General features: G+C 35.3%; 2 protein-coding genes across 3 annotated transcripts in view; one reads left to right on the top strand and one right to left on the bottom strand.

Annotated features, from left to right (window-relative positions):
* Positions 1-734: 734 nt before the first annotated feature.
* LOC117101992 (centrosomal protein of 78 kDa-like) lies at positions 735-12,166 on the bottom strand. Of its 2 annotated transcripts, none has more exons than XM_033242154.1 (12): positions 12,045-12,166; positions 8,108-8,369; positions 7,625-7,800; positions 7,340-7,516; positions 6,642-6,816; positions 5,742-5,855; positions 5,322-5,386; positions 4,582-4,820; positions 3,794-4,016; positions 3,314-3,391; positions 2,661-2,854; positions 735-2,282 (listed from the first exon to the last, which is right to left on the bottom strand). In XM_033242154.1, exons 2-12 carry the CDS (start codon positions 8,367-8,369, stop codon positions 932-934), a joined length of 3,054 nt encoding a protein of 1,017 aa, XP_033098045.1. In that variant the 5' UTR covers positions 12,045-12,166; the 3' UTR covers positions 735-931. The 2 variants fall into 2 exon arrangements, with proteins under 2 accessions (XP_033098045.1, XP_033098046.1); XM_033242155.1 differs by having other exon boundaries at positions 11,985-12,098.
* A 136-nt stretch (positions 12,167-12,302) lies between these two features.
* LOC117101996 (protein NATD1-like) overlaps positions 12,303-14,242 on the top strand; it is a 4,557-nt gene continuing 2,617 nt past the window's right edge. The window contains exon 1 of the mRNA XM_033242164.1: positions 12,303-12,662. Coding sequence (XP_033098055.1) covers positions 12,437-12,662 — 226 coding nt within the window. The 5' untranslated portion in view covers positions 12,303-12,436. The remainder of the gene's footprint in view (positions 12,663-14,242) is intronic.

Here is a 14,242-nt window from a genome sequence, read left to right as displayed (position 1 = left end):
ATATATATATATATATATATAGCTGCGACTAGCTGGTATTTCTTTCATGCTTTAATACAACCCCACTTTATGAGGGCGTAAAGCAGTTGAGCAATCATAAAACATTTGTTCAGTTAAGAATACCTAGGCCTGTAAATAGGTATCTATTGAAAAGTAGGCCCTACTTAGCTGGAAAATTTCTGCAAATTAATGGTGTAGACATGATATTTGGCTTGATAGCAAATTCCACCGGAGACATTCTTCCACACATCCTATACAGAACTGTTTGTTTAACTGTTACTGTTTACAAAGGATAAAATGTTTATACATACTGTACTATCATTACAGTAATCCCTCTATTTGAGCACTGTATTTTTTATATTGACTGTAAAACTTCTATAAAAAAAAAACACCCATTACTGTACTCTATTAGTAACCCCCTTCTAATAGTGACCCAAGTTAATTCATAATAACCCACTACTCCCATGGAGTCACTATTAAAGTCACCAAAAGTATAAACAAAATGACATTAAAATCAATATTTTTGTCGCATAAACAGGATTTATTCCTTAAAATAGGCATTTCACAATGTGATGGCGCTGTTAATGATCCTTTTTTGAATTTACTCCTTGATGTATTGAGAAACAATAAAAAATAGTAACCCAGGATTATTAAAAGTTTTACGGTATAAATGTTTAGTGCTACACAGCAAATATATATTGTATTGAGACAAACATTCATGACAATAAGACAAGTTACAGAAAACAAATTATTTTATTCAAAATCTTTTAAAATATCAATCTCGAAAATGTACATTGCATAAATAAATTACAACAAAGACTAAAGAAATCTTTGTTTTGGAAATGTGTAAAAATACGTTTGGAATGCTAAAATTGAACCAAAGTCTATTGTAAAGTATAGTACTTTCATTCAGTATACTGTACTGTTGGGTTCAAAATTCATTATCCGAACTATAATCCAAGAGTTCCTCAACAATATCTGGAGGTGATGACCGGTCACTTGCTGCATCCATAATCTTTTTTCCAGATTTCTCCACACCTTTTACATATTCATCGTCACTTTTTCTCTCCCTGGAACTTGTACTTTGCCTGGAGTGTTTGCTAGAATGTTCAGAGCTACCAGATGCCCAACTATCACTATAGGCCGGGGAGGGTGTCCTCTCTGGAGAGGGTGCCCTCTCTGGAGAGGGTGCCGGTGATGTCCTATCAGGAGATGGAGACAAATGAAAGTTATTTGGAGGTGAATTAGCATCGCCTCTGGGTCCATGGGATATTTTATCACTCCTATTAACATCAGCAGTGTCTTTAGTGTCCTCTTCTATCACATTTCTATTAATTTTTCCTCCTTGAATAACAAGCTCCTCTCCTTGTAATGCTAAAGAATCTGGTTCATCTAACTTCCCATTTTTATCAGTGATTTCATTAGCTACAGGAGGTCCAGTTAGTAAGCCATTGGTTTCTGTTTGCTTGAAAATGGATCCATTTGCATCTACCTTCTGCTGGAGATTACTGCCATCTGTGTAAGGTGCTTTAGGCATAGTTGCAACACCACTTTCTAAAATATTCTGAAACCTTTGTGCCTCAGATCCTTGTTGTCCCTCTGGACTTTGACTATCTCTGAAGCGATCAATGCCCACATGATCTAACACATCCTGGGTTTGTGCACCAGTGATGTGAATCTGGCCAACGTTTCCCGGCAGTTCAGAAGGATTATTTTCAAATTTATGCCCTACTTGTGATGTCATGGAAGGGTACAGCATCTGACTTTGTGGAGGGTACATTATGCCTTGGCTTTGAGGGGGCACCTGATGTTTGTAGCTCACAGATGATGATTGTGTATAATGGATTCCATTTGGGGCACTATGAGTTGGTACAAACCCTGTTGGTTGTGGCACCCATCCTGCTGGTGGTACTGCCCAACCTACTGGTGGTACTACCCAGCCTGCTGGTGGTGGGGCATAACCTCCTGGTGGTGGGTGTAGTGGTTGTGCTATATACTGCTGAGCACCAATAGCACTTTGTGGCTGTGATTGTGCTGGTATTGAACTACTGTAAGGCATGGGATGGGTTGTAACATGTTGTGATGGAGGCATAGTGTCAACCGGCTTAGTGCCCACATCATGGAATCCCACATCTTGAAAAGGTCTTGCATGCTCTTGTAGGTGAGGTACTGCTACAGTCTTGTTCACAGGTGTTGGTTGATGGTCACGCAGAATAGATAACACAGAAGGATTTTTTATGTCGCCTGGAGATATGCCAATCAGAGTACACAGTTGCCCCAATCTGCAAAAGCCAACAAGGGAACAATTGATCATTCATATACAATTATGACAGCTACTCAGTAACAGAAAACAGACTATCTGTTTTACCAGCATGCATTACAAAAATTATGTACTAACTAACTACTACTACTAACTGTAATTAATTACCTTATTCATAACCATAATTACATTATTATGGGTTAATGATGTTGTTTATGAGTTTTTATTAATTTATTGTTTATGCATCACTGATTTATTTTACTTATTCAGTAGAAACAATAGGTGTTTATACAACCAAATCTCTTTGAATGAAATGATTGATAGATTGATTGATATTGATTGATTTGTAAGGCTTAGGGAATGATTTCTTTTTTCTTGCTTTACAATGTTTGTCACTCACCCTGCATCTCTTAATAAGTCAAGGAAAGCATGGAATTTCCTAAAGGATTCTTCAATGCTGTCTAATACTCCTTCATCAAGATCCCCTGCGATGCTATCAGGTCGTTGATCATCCTGCTTCTTGAATGGTGATGAAGCACCTCTTGCTTGTAGCATCTGGATCTCATGACGTAAACGACTGTTTTCAACCTCAAGCTGTTGAAAATTAATCAATGACATAATATCAAATAACAGGAATATACAAAATATGTATGCTCCACAAAAAAATCAGGGTGGGTGTGCTGTGAGTACTAAAAGATGGGGTGAAGATGTTGGGGAGCTGACAAGATTTAGTTTGAATGGTGTGTTCTGAGAGGATTAGAGGTTAAGATATAGTGGAAACTAAGAGTGGGGATAGAATGCTGCGAAAATTGTACATCAGGTTAAAATGTTGTTTAATAAAACTGTAAAAATATATATGCATTTTATATACTGTTTTTTAAAATTCTGATGTTCTTTGATATATGATTTGTACAATTGTTTCAATTCAGCCATTCATTAGCTGCCATGTGCAATTTTGATGTCTGAATAAACCTTGAATATATAAAGTATATAAACAGCAATTATGCTTATACTTCCACACATTTATCTTATATTTATAAAAAAGCTCATTACCTCAACAACATGAGCATCAGCTGCACGATGAGCCTGGCTCTCAACATAGTGGCGCCGACGGATTTCTTCCAACTCAACCTACAAATGACAGGAACACACCTTTTTGAAAGTTTTGAAAGTAGATGAACAGCGATAAAAAGTTACAGCATCACTGATAGGCTCAAGATTACTATTGTTTTAAAGGCAGCAACATACTGCTAGGCCTTGAAGACCATCATGGTATTAATCAACTACAGAAATATAATCGTTATTTTTTTTTTTCATTCCTTTAGACATATGGCCAAGAATTAGCAATAGTGACTGTCACTGTCCTTTAGATAGGTGGCAATCAGTACGCATTCTTATATAGATTGTTCACAAGATTTTAAAAAACAAGTACGTAATTATTATAATCTAGAAATAAACCATTGTGAACAAGCAAGCTGTTAAATGCAAGGTCCATACATAGGAATGCAATATAAACTACACAACAGTTCTCACCCTGAGTTCCTTCTCTTCTTTTCTCTTTTCTTCTCTCGTTTTCTCCTTCCACTTGCTTGTGGAGTTGTAGTGTTTTTCAGGTGGAGGTGAGCTAGTGTCCTTAACAGTGGTATCTGTGTCTGTTGGTGTTGATGTGGTTGTCATATGGAAGTGAACACCTTCAGAATCTTTGGTAGGCGTGCATAAACTGGAATCAGTTTTCTCACGTTCAACTGATGCACCTCTATGAACAAATGTTCAAAAATATTTTTTTATGAGAAATTACATTCATGTATTGAAAATTTATTTATTTTATCTACTATTCTTAAGTTTTATATGATTACTTTTAATGAATGCATGTATGTTTTTTAGTAAAAAGTCCCAAGTCAACTGTTATTTAGTTAACATTTGGCAGCAGTACCCTGTACACTGAACAGGTAGTACAGTGCCAAGCAATACCAATCAGGTAATAGAGTATCCAGTAATACCAAACAGGTTGTACAGTACCTAGTAAATACCAAATGGGATTACAGTACCAGTCAATACCAAACAGGTTGTACAGTACCTAGTAAATACCAAATGGGATTACAGTACCAGTCAATACCAAACAGGTAGTGCAGTACCTAGTAATACCAAATACTATACATTACCTAGTAGTACCACATAGGTAGTGAAGTACAAGGTAATAGTAATAATCCGGTATAAAATACACAGTAATACCAAACAGGTAGTGTACTACCTGGGATTATTTGACACAGATTCGATACTTAAATTACGTAGTACCTGAAAGACTATAGAAAGTTAAGTACCTAGAAACAGCTCTAGCTGCTGTACGCCACGGTACAAAGCCTGGTCCTGGCCGCCTGACGGTAGGCACTTCCTTCTTACCAGCCAGTCTACCATCAGCTGATTTGGATCGCATTCGTGACCTACTTCCACGACCTGTAGTAGTCGGTTTTGATGACTTTTTATCCACAATTTTTGAGGCATACTTAACTTTTCTCCTGGTAGTTTTTTCAGTAGATTCTCTACTTCGTAACCATTTGTACTGAAAACAGTGAAGGTACCCAGCAGACTTTTATTTAAAAGTTAAAGTAATTAAATATGCACTGTCTGGGATTTAATATCAAATCAACAAAAATTATGTTCCCTTTTAAACCAAGTTTCTTTCAAGTACAGCATATAACTTGTGTTGCGTACACAAAATAATTTAGAGTTCAATATATAAATTTACATAAATAAAATCATAAATAAATTACACCTAATAGCTTGCAGAAAAGATTTAATGATGCTCTGTAAACAAAGTCTGTTTTAAGTCCGGCTTAAAAATTACAGTATAAAAGGATTTGGACCCAGGAACGTGTGCTATTTTGAAACATTATATAAGTACTTTGGGCATATTTATATATGCAGGCCTATCTAAAATTAACAAATACAGAATCAGTACGTATTTTTTATTTGACAGGCTTTCATCATTACTGAATCTTATGTTCTAGGTGATAAGCTATATGATACGATAACATTTACAAGTATGTTTGGATCTTCTTACCTCTGATTCATGTCCACCTCCATTTATCATCACCTGTTCAATTACTGCTTTCACCATCTCACGATCTGTGCAACACCAATAAAGCATGTTAAATATGTAACTATATTTAATATTAAAATACAATATTTATTATGGAATTATTATTAATTTCTTCCTGTATAATGTATAGAACAGACAGTGAATCTGCATTGTAAATAAGAAAAATCAAGACAGATATAAGATAAATTAGGATGACCCCTAAGCTGATTTATTTAAATAATAATAATAATAATGGTCGAATTATAGAGCGCATATCATAGAGACCTCTATGCGCTTATAATAAATAATAAATAATACAAATAGAATGATACTTAACTAATCCTACTCCTTAAACTAAGCATGGTTTGGCCGTTGGCTCCGAACATTGTAATGATTACATACCTACAAGTGCATTGTTTCTTACGTCTAGGACTACGATGGTTGAGTTCTCATGTAAAGCACTAAGCAGCACCTGTGCGCCAGTATTGGACAGTCCACAGTGCTGCATATCTAAGGCTTTAAACGAAGAAAATATACATTTAAACTTCATCTTAATAATGAGTAATTACATTTATTATATTGCACATTGCTTCCGTTTACTTTAAAGCTACGTTCACATCAAGCCCGGATCCGGTTCGGAGCCCAGACAAAAAATCGTGAGTTGCTACGTTTTTTGAACGCTGCGTTCACATTGCGCACGGAACACGGTTATTCGGGTTAAGTACGTATGCGTTCAATTGGTTTGAACCAGCCAAGCTTGTTGCTGATTGGTCCAAGAGAAAAAAAACGTACGATTTCACGATACAAATGGCTTTCAGATCCAGCGGTCCGGATTTGAAATCGTACGAATTTGATGTGAACGGTCCTATTCTTTATCACTGAACCCATTTTTTTAAAAGGTTTTTTTGTCCGGGCACCGGACCGGATCCGGGCTTTGATGTGAACATAGCTTAAAATAAATTACGGTATAAAAACCTGGAAAAGTAAATAATGTCGACAACTCCATTCACTATGAGAAAATAAAGGCATAATTTGTGGCATGGATACGTTTACATATTAAATGTGACAGCGACCTGCAACAGCAGCTGAAACAATATAACCTGCCTATATTCTACATGGTGAAACACCCTGGACCAAAAACAGAACAATGTCTTGTTTAGCATAGAAGCATCTATTTCCAAAAATTGTCAGGCAACTAAAATATTCTGACCAATCAGTGAATCAAGTCATATTTTTTTTGCTAAGTAATTACGCAGACTGTAGAACAAATCACTAAAGCTATTAATATTAATTGTCACATACCTTTCAACCAAAGGTCATCTCGAATGGCATCAGCTAATGCAGAAGCCCCCTCGTCATTCAACAGTGGATTGGAGTTGAGAGTAATTCTACGGATGCCTGCCATTCGATCCAAATCTGGACGACGGTAGCGTAAGCTTTCTTTCCATGCTTCACTGTGACGTCTGGTAGATTGGTGCTACAGTACGTAGAATTCAAGATTAATTTATATGCTTCAACCATAAGATCCAAATATAGCATTGGAAATATACTAAAAGCTAATACAAATGATATTCTTATTGTCTGAGATCTAACTTCTTCTTTGAAAACAACGAACGAACAATCAGTGGGGGTCAGAGAGCTTTTTCCACTACTGCTCCGAAGATCTGGAATGACCTTCCACAATCCATTCATTCCACTTCATTTTTATCAATATTTAAATCATAACACAAAACACATTTATTTGAAAGCTACTTGATGGAGGTCAAATTCGTTGATAACATTTGAGTGCATGTTGCTGGTTTGGTGCTATACAAAATTGACATTATTTAGGCTTGTAACCTGGACTTATTATGAGAGCAAAAAATTAAGGGGAACCTAGGTGCCCGAGAAGAAACTCTTTGAGGGTCAGGGAGTGAAGCTACCTATAGATGAAGCATTCTAGTAAACTGTGGATTTATTATCATTGATGAATTAAACAGTATAAAATTGAATCATCTAACCTTAACAACTTTAGCAATGGACTGGGCAGCAGTGCTTGTCAACCCGCATCCTGTCAGATTCAAAGAGACTAATGACAGGCAGTTACGGATGTTGTGACACAGCACAGAGATGGCTTTGTTACCGAGTCGGCAACCTTCTAGCGATAGATGTTCCAAGGCTGAAGCCCGTGATAAACCCTATAATGCAAAAATAATTTTTGAAATTGTATGAGTATTTATATACTCATACGAAATAAACAGAACCCAATAGTAGCATATAATACTAATAGAAAGTGTAGAACTTACCTTTGCTAAATTGGTGATGTCTTTTTCTTTGAGTGGCAAACCCTGCACTTCAAGGTATTGTAAGTTACTGCTATTCAACAAACACTCCTTCAAGGCTAAACACACACGATTAACCACTTCCTTAGAACGTACAGCAGGAGGGCGCCGTCTCACACCCTGCTTACCTAATACATCATCTCATGAGACAAAATACACCATCATAAATATAAAATTTTTCAAATAATACTCTTTATTGTAATCTGATAAACTGTTCTTATTTAAAGCTTTATATGAATGCAATAAACTGACAACATGTATCAACAACTTTAAAGGTAGAAAGCATTAGGCTATTTGGGACGCGTGTAAAACCTAAATTATAGAGTATCAATGAGAGAATATCTGTCTGTACATTATAAGTTGTAAGTCATTGCAAGTAAGTAACGCTTTACTAACAAATATCCTTAATTGATTACCAAAAAAATAAAAAATAACAAAGTTGCTTACCACCATCTTTTGTTTGCTGGAAGTAACTTCGGATCCCAATAAACGACAAACTTTTGTTGATGCGAACAGAGTTTAAAATTGGCCCCCAGTCTGGAAGTCGGATACGATCTGCATTAATATCAAGGGCGCCCTCTTTTAGATGGGCTTTTACTGACTGTACAGGCACAGTTTCTTGCAGTGCACAGAGATTATTGTAGTAGGATTCAAAGTCGGTGGCACCATTGAACCGAGGTGGCACAGATGTCACCCTTGCAGATGGCATCTAGAATTTGAATAAACAGAAAGTTAATCTACAACAATGTAGACCCAGTTTAGTGACATGAACTATTGGTTCTCAGGAAAATGATAATAAATATTATTTAACATCGGTAAGCAGGGAAATGGGCCAACTGGCTGATTAGGTTGAGCATCATAGACATGTTTGTACCAACTGTGTACCCTATTTTCATTTCCCGAATCATTATACTTATTATCTTTGTGTCAGACTTACGCCCTTCTATACCTTTAATAGATAAAATATACGACATAGTACCGTAATGGTAATGGCGATATACTTGTAAAGCACATAAGAAATTGTCTCAAGTGCACAAAAAGAACAACCATCAGCAAAATATAGCATGAAATATCCAATGACATATAAAGACTATTAAACTCAAGATTAGAGAAAACTAAAGCCTCAATCGCACTGGATCTATTTCAGTAAAAGTAACCGTCTTGTCGGTAAGTTTGACCGAAAAAATCCAGTGCGGATAGTCCCGCTCAGTTAACCTGACTGTCGCCGCCGGTCAGTTTTCGGGAGTGAAATTTACTCAGGAGTTCCTACCGAGTTACTTTGACCGGCCTGGAAAATCCAATGCGAACAGCCACAGGTCGGTTAAATTAACCAAATCCCGAGCCTCATTGTTCATTGGGTACCTTTATCGCTCTGTGAAGCACTGGCACATGCCTATAATTAGTTGACCTGCTTCTTTTCATTGTTTTGGTTTATTGATGTATATTTCGATTTTCGCGCAAATTTTATACTACTGTGCTGTATTGATCGTACGAATATCGTACTATTCGACTAGTTGATCACAAACCATTATTTTCTAACGTGTTACTTTCCCTTAAATCGTAGTATGGCATGGAATGACATTTTTCTTGATTTTTTAGGCCACGCTAGGCCTGAAATATCGGAAGGATAAATTCTAGGCTCTCATGATGTTGGCCTAGTCAGTCGAAGGAACAGAAACAGATCAGTACAGGTCATGTTACGGGTCAAAATGTACCGCCCTCAATAGTTAATTTTACATTAACTCGGAAAAACTAACCGAGTTGAAAAGTCCAAGTGCGATTGACGGTAACATTTACCCTAGAAATGTTTACCGTGATGACAGTTACATATTCCCAAAATTTAATCCAGTGCGATTGAGGCTTTAGAAACCTTTTTATGTGCCTAATATTTCTTACTGCATAGCTTTAAATAGAGGTTAACTTTGGAACTTATTAACAACCGATAATTCAAATCATTTAATATCATTTTTGAAGTATAAAAGAGCTATGGGATAATATTGTCTTGGGTAATTCCAATTCTTCATTTTTATTATCCGAAAGTTTTGTAATGAAAACATGCCTAAGTCTAGGATTTAAATGGGATTCCAAAATTTAAGTACTTTGTTTTCACAGGGATATAATAAACACTAAGTAAAAATTGCACAGAAAATTTGCTTGGAAAATAGCAGTGCAAAATATAGTGAAATCTGAAAATTCGGCTTTGAACAAATCTTAATATATAACCAATGCAAATATATGGAGCAAATTAAAATTCTGCACATCTATTTTCCTAGAGCTTTTGCATGCAAATTTCAGCAGATTTTTAGATATCCTCCGCGCAATTACAGTACTTGTTTACTTGTTCCCATAGACATCTTTCGTTGAGGCAATGGACTTGGTGCTTAAAAGTCACTTTGAATATACGGTGCAAAATTCAAAGGCCTAATTATAAGAGGCTATTACTATAGCTAGGCCAGGGCATATTTGAAGTAGGCCTAGATTAGGCCTAGGACAGCCTCTCAGCAGGCCCTTGTCGTTCCTCCTCTGGGGCAGATGCAGGGGGTGCAGACAGTGAGTACACTGTTGAGTTTTATTTTTTAATTATTTTGATTTATGTCACAATGTATGGTTAATCAAAAATCAATCACAGGGAGGATTAAGATGTGCGCTGATTCTTATAACCTTATTAAAAGGCATAATTTTATTACTGTATATTTTGTTATTCGAAAATTACACTAAAGTGAAAAGCTATTATTTTAATTATTACTTTTTAATTAATGAATTATTATTTCATTGTTATAATAAATGCTATAAAAAAAAAAAAAACAGGTTTTTTATGGAGTGGGTAGCTTAATTGTAAACCGAGAGCTTAACACTTACACTTTGATACATCTAAAAAAAAGTCAAAAATGACCACGTAGACTGAGAGACTGAAAATCAATACAGGATCGGAAGAAAAGCAACGACATGAATGGTATGCGAATTTCAAATCTAACAGCGTTGGAAGTGGAAAAAGAATTAAAGAAATATACTGAAAGGTCCACTGATTAATCTCAGATAAGACAGTATAATACATAATCCAAGTATCGAAATGTATGCCATCGTGTTGGGATTCAATATTTCAACATTAATTATGTCAAGACTAGCTGCATAATTTTCTGAATCGTTTTGAAATTGTCCCGACAGGGAAATCAAATATTGAAACGGGTTCTTTTTCCTACTTTTGATGTTTAATCACAGTTTTTTTTAAATTTATTACACATTTAAGACAAATTATTTAAATGCTTCATTTTGTCTTTGATTAAATTTTCATTTATTATTATTATTACTATTATTATTATTATTATTGCAAGTTTTTTACTTTTATGATATAAATTGTTCAGCCTGATTTTGTCTGTATTTGAAAGTTTTATTTATTTAAATGTTTACTGCTTTTATATTGTTTCCCCGTATCTTTTTATCATTGAATTTGTATGTATTATTATCATTTTATTATTATTATTATTATTATTATTGTTGTTGTTGTTTACAGTATTTAATTGTGTACACTTTCATGTTTATAATTGGTTGCCGTTTTGGTTTATTGCCGTTTTGACTTAGGCCTATTGCCGTTCTGGTCTTGCCGTTTTGACTTATTGCTGTTTTGGTCAAATAGTGTTGCCATTTTGGCTTTTTGCCGTTTTGGCCATTGCCGTTTTGAGTTATTGCCGTTTTGAGTTATTGCCGTTTTGGTTTATTGCCGTTTTGACCAGAAAGTCCCCAAGACTCCACGTCTAAAATTTTCAAACCACAGAACAAGCAAACATTACGTTCTCTACTCATGTCCCCCCCCCCCAACTCTGGGGCACATCACATCTCTGCGATAGTGAGGGTAATCTCTGGATCCATGCCTGAGAGGTCCATTATTCTCACAATTTTCTGGTGGTGTGGACTTTTATGTACTCACTACCGCCAAATCCTACTGTAGGCCTAGTAGTAGTAGTCCTACAAGGCTATCTGCCCCAGCTTCTAGCTAGGCCGACGTATATTCCTAGTTAGTTAGATAGTAGTAGTAGGGCCAGGCCTAGCCTAGGAGGTCCCTTCCTACCTAGGCTAGAGTAGGACTAGAGGCCTAGCCAAGTTAGGGGTCTAGCATTGCCCAGGCCTAGCCTAGGCTAGCGGCCCTAGGCTAGGCCTAGTAGGCCTAGTAGTAGTAGTAGGCCCAGGAGGCCTAGCCTAGGCTAGGCCGAGGCCCTAGGCTAGCTAGTCTCTTGTTTGGCCGGGCCAGTTAGTACTCTAGATGCACGTGCGACAGAAAGTATTCAAAAATAGTTTGAGCACAAGCCACAATATGAGCATTATTTACCAGAATAGTAAATTAAAAATTATACAGTACAGTCAGCGAGTTGTTATTTAGATACAGTACCTTGTTTAGCGCCGCGGCAAATTCCTCCCAGGCATTTCAAAATGTTGCCGTAGTCTTCTTCTGTAACTATACAACAATAATCGTAAAAAAATATTTACGATTATTGTTGTATATGCTTGTATTCAAATGTCTAATTATATTTTTATAAAAGTTTAGTTACCTAAAATGTATTATTATGATTTTTTTATTTAGTAAATTGTTATTATTTGATAACATTTATATTCAATTGTTATAAGTTTTTGGGAGGTCATTTTATGACCTTTCATGATTTGTTTACGCTCTCCATGTTTCGCTCGTGTGGAATTGGAAAAGCACTGTCTTTTGGGACATATAATACTGTAGTGTATATGCAGTTGGGCTTTAAGTGCGTTGTTCTAAAATTTTAGTATTTCATGCTAGTACAGTATACACCTACGATTGTTATGATCAAATCCTTTAGCATTTTCCTAGGCCAACAACGTAGACCGTGCTTTTTAGCTGGGCTGAGAAGGATGAGTGCCACGAGCAGCCGGGTTATATCCCAGCAGAAGCAAGGATTAGCTGAACTAGGCCTAGGCGGGCTAGCTGTTGAACATAACCCAAATAAATGTGAATTTACTATATCAATAGATGCCACAGGTAATTCACACAATGCTCAATTAACAACTATGTTTTAATCGTGTTAATTTGCATGATCATGTTCACGTAGGCCTAGGTTTTATCTTTTATAACTTAAGGCCAGGTGACACCTACTACACCGATAACGATACCGATAACGATATATGGTTGCCTTTGTGGTCACACCTGACCACAACGAAGAAAAATCGTAACGCACTGGTTTTGGTCTAAAGGAGTTTGTGCTTCCATCCATTCATAGAAAGTCTTTTGATGTACCTTTTTTGCAAGGTTTTCCTATGTCTAAACTAACTCCGGCTATAATAAAGTTTTAATATTATAAAATTGGAAATGTTGTTATTGTTAAAAAAGTATAATCATCAGGAATGATTACATAATTAATGTCGATATTGAATCCCAACACGATGACGTGTATTTCAATACTTGGAGTATGTATTATACTTTCTTATCTGAGATTAATTAGTGGACCTTTCGGTTGTTAATGAATAGATCATAAGGATTACTTCTATGACAATTTTTATTGATCTAATTTACGTAAATTTACTTTCAGAGTTTATAATTAAAGTTAAAGTTTAGATATTTACTTTAAAAAATATATATGAAATAATGTAATCGTTAATGTTTATAATATTTGGTAATACCGGTACTTAAATAAAGCAAGAATATTGAAGTATATTAAATACAGGCCAATAGCTCTAGATTACAGTATATAAATATATATATATATATATTATTCATACATGTTTGTAATAAAATAAATGAAATTTAACACAAAAAAAAATACGGAAAAAGCAAAGGAAGAAAGAATGGGAAAGAAATTTGAAGCAGCTAAAATATTTACCGAAAATAAACAATAATAATAAAGTCACTATTGTCATTATTGCATCACGTTTTTGTGAAAATTAGTTGGCACTATTCGTCAAAAGTAAGGTCCCGGCAGCCTACATGTTTCATATACAGTGTATATATATATATATATATATATATATATATATATATATATATACTGTATATATATACTGTATATATCTATATATACTGTATATATATATGTATATATATACTGAATATATATATATGTAGTAAAATTTCCCATCATCACAGCATCATCATAGTCAAAATAAATCAACAAATTTCCTCAAGATGTTTTCTATCAAAAAAAATTTGATAGCACTTGATTCATGACAATATCATATTCGCTCTTCCCACATATGTCAAGTCTGGTCACTGGGTGTTATGAGTCAGTGAAGGAAAGTTTTTATGTCTTGTATACAGAGAGCCCTGCACATTATTCAGAAAATGTCCTCGCATTAAGATAACTTCTATAAATATTTTAAAATGTTTGAACAACAATTTATACCATTCTTGGTTCAATTCGAGATGATATAGAGAAAGAAGAAATCGTTTTCCTAAAAGGCATAAGTGGGAAGGAAAAACTGGCAATGTCTTTAGCCAAAAAATACTATGAAAAAAATCTGAAACACTACTGGGTAATAGGAACATATACAATGATTAAACACTGATTAAAAAGTATGTACATGTGTAATGTCCCTTAATACAAGGCATCCATCTCAGCTTCATGT

The sequence above is a fragment of the Anneissia japonica genome, unplaced genomic scaffold (genome assembly GCF_011630105.1).
Source record: "Anneissia japonica isolate Jap-2015-1 unplaced genomic scaffold, ASM1163010v1 scaffold997_len2565447_cov190, whole genome shotgun sequence".
Classification (NCBI taxonomy): domain Eukaryota; kingdom Metazoa; phylum Echinodermata; class Crinoidea; order Comatulida; family Comatulidae; genus Anneissia; species Anneissia japonica.
The sequence above is the reverse complement of the archived record's forward strand: the minus strand, read 5'-3'. Positions and strand labels throughout refer to the sequence as shown.

What these genes read in the sequence shown, in the direction of transcription:
- LOC117101992 (XM_033242154.1), bottom strand. Translation starts at nt 8,369, where the DNA reads ATGCCATCTGCAAGGGTGACATCTGTGCCACCTCGGTTCAATGGTGCC. An exon ending in CCAGCAAACAAAAGATGGTG is followed by an intron (nt 7,801 to 8,107) that starts GTAAGCAACTTT and finishes TTGTCTCATGAG; the next exon opens with ATGATGTATTAGGTAAGCAG. An exon ending in AAGAAGAGAAGGAACTCAGG is followed by an intron (nt 3,392 to 3,793) that starts GTGAGAACTGTT and finishes TGTCATTTGTAG; the next exon opens with GTTGAGTTGGAAGAAATCCG.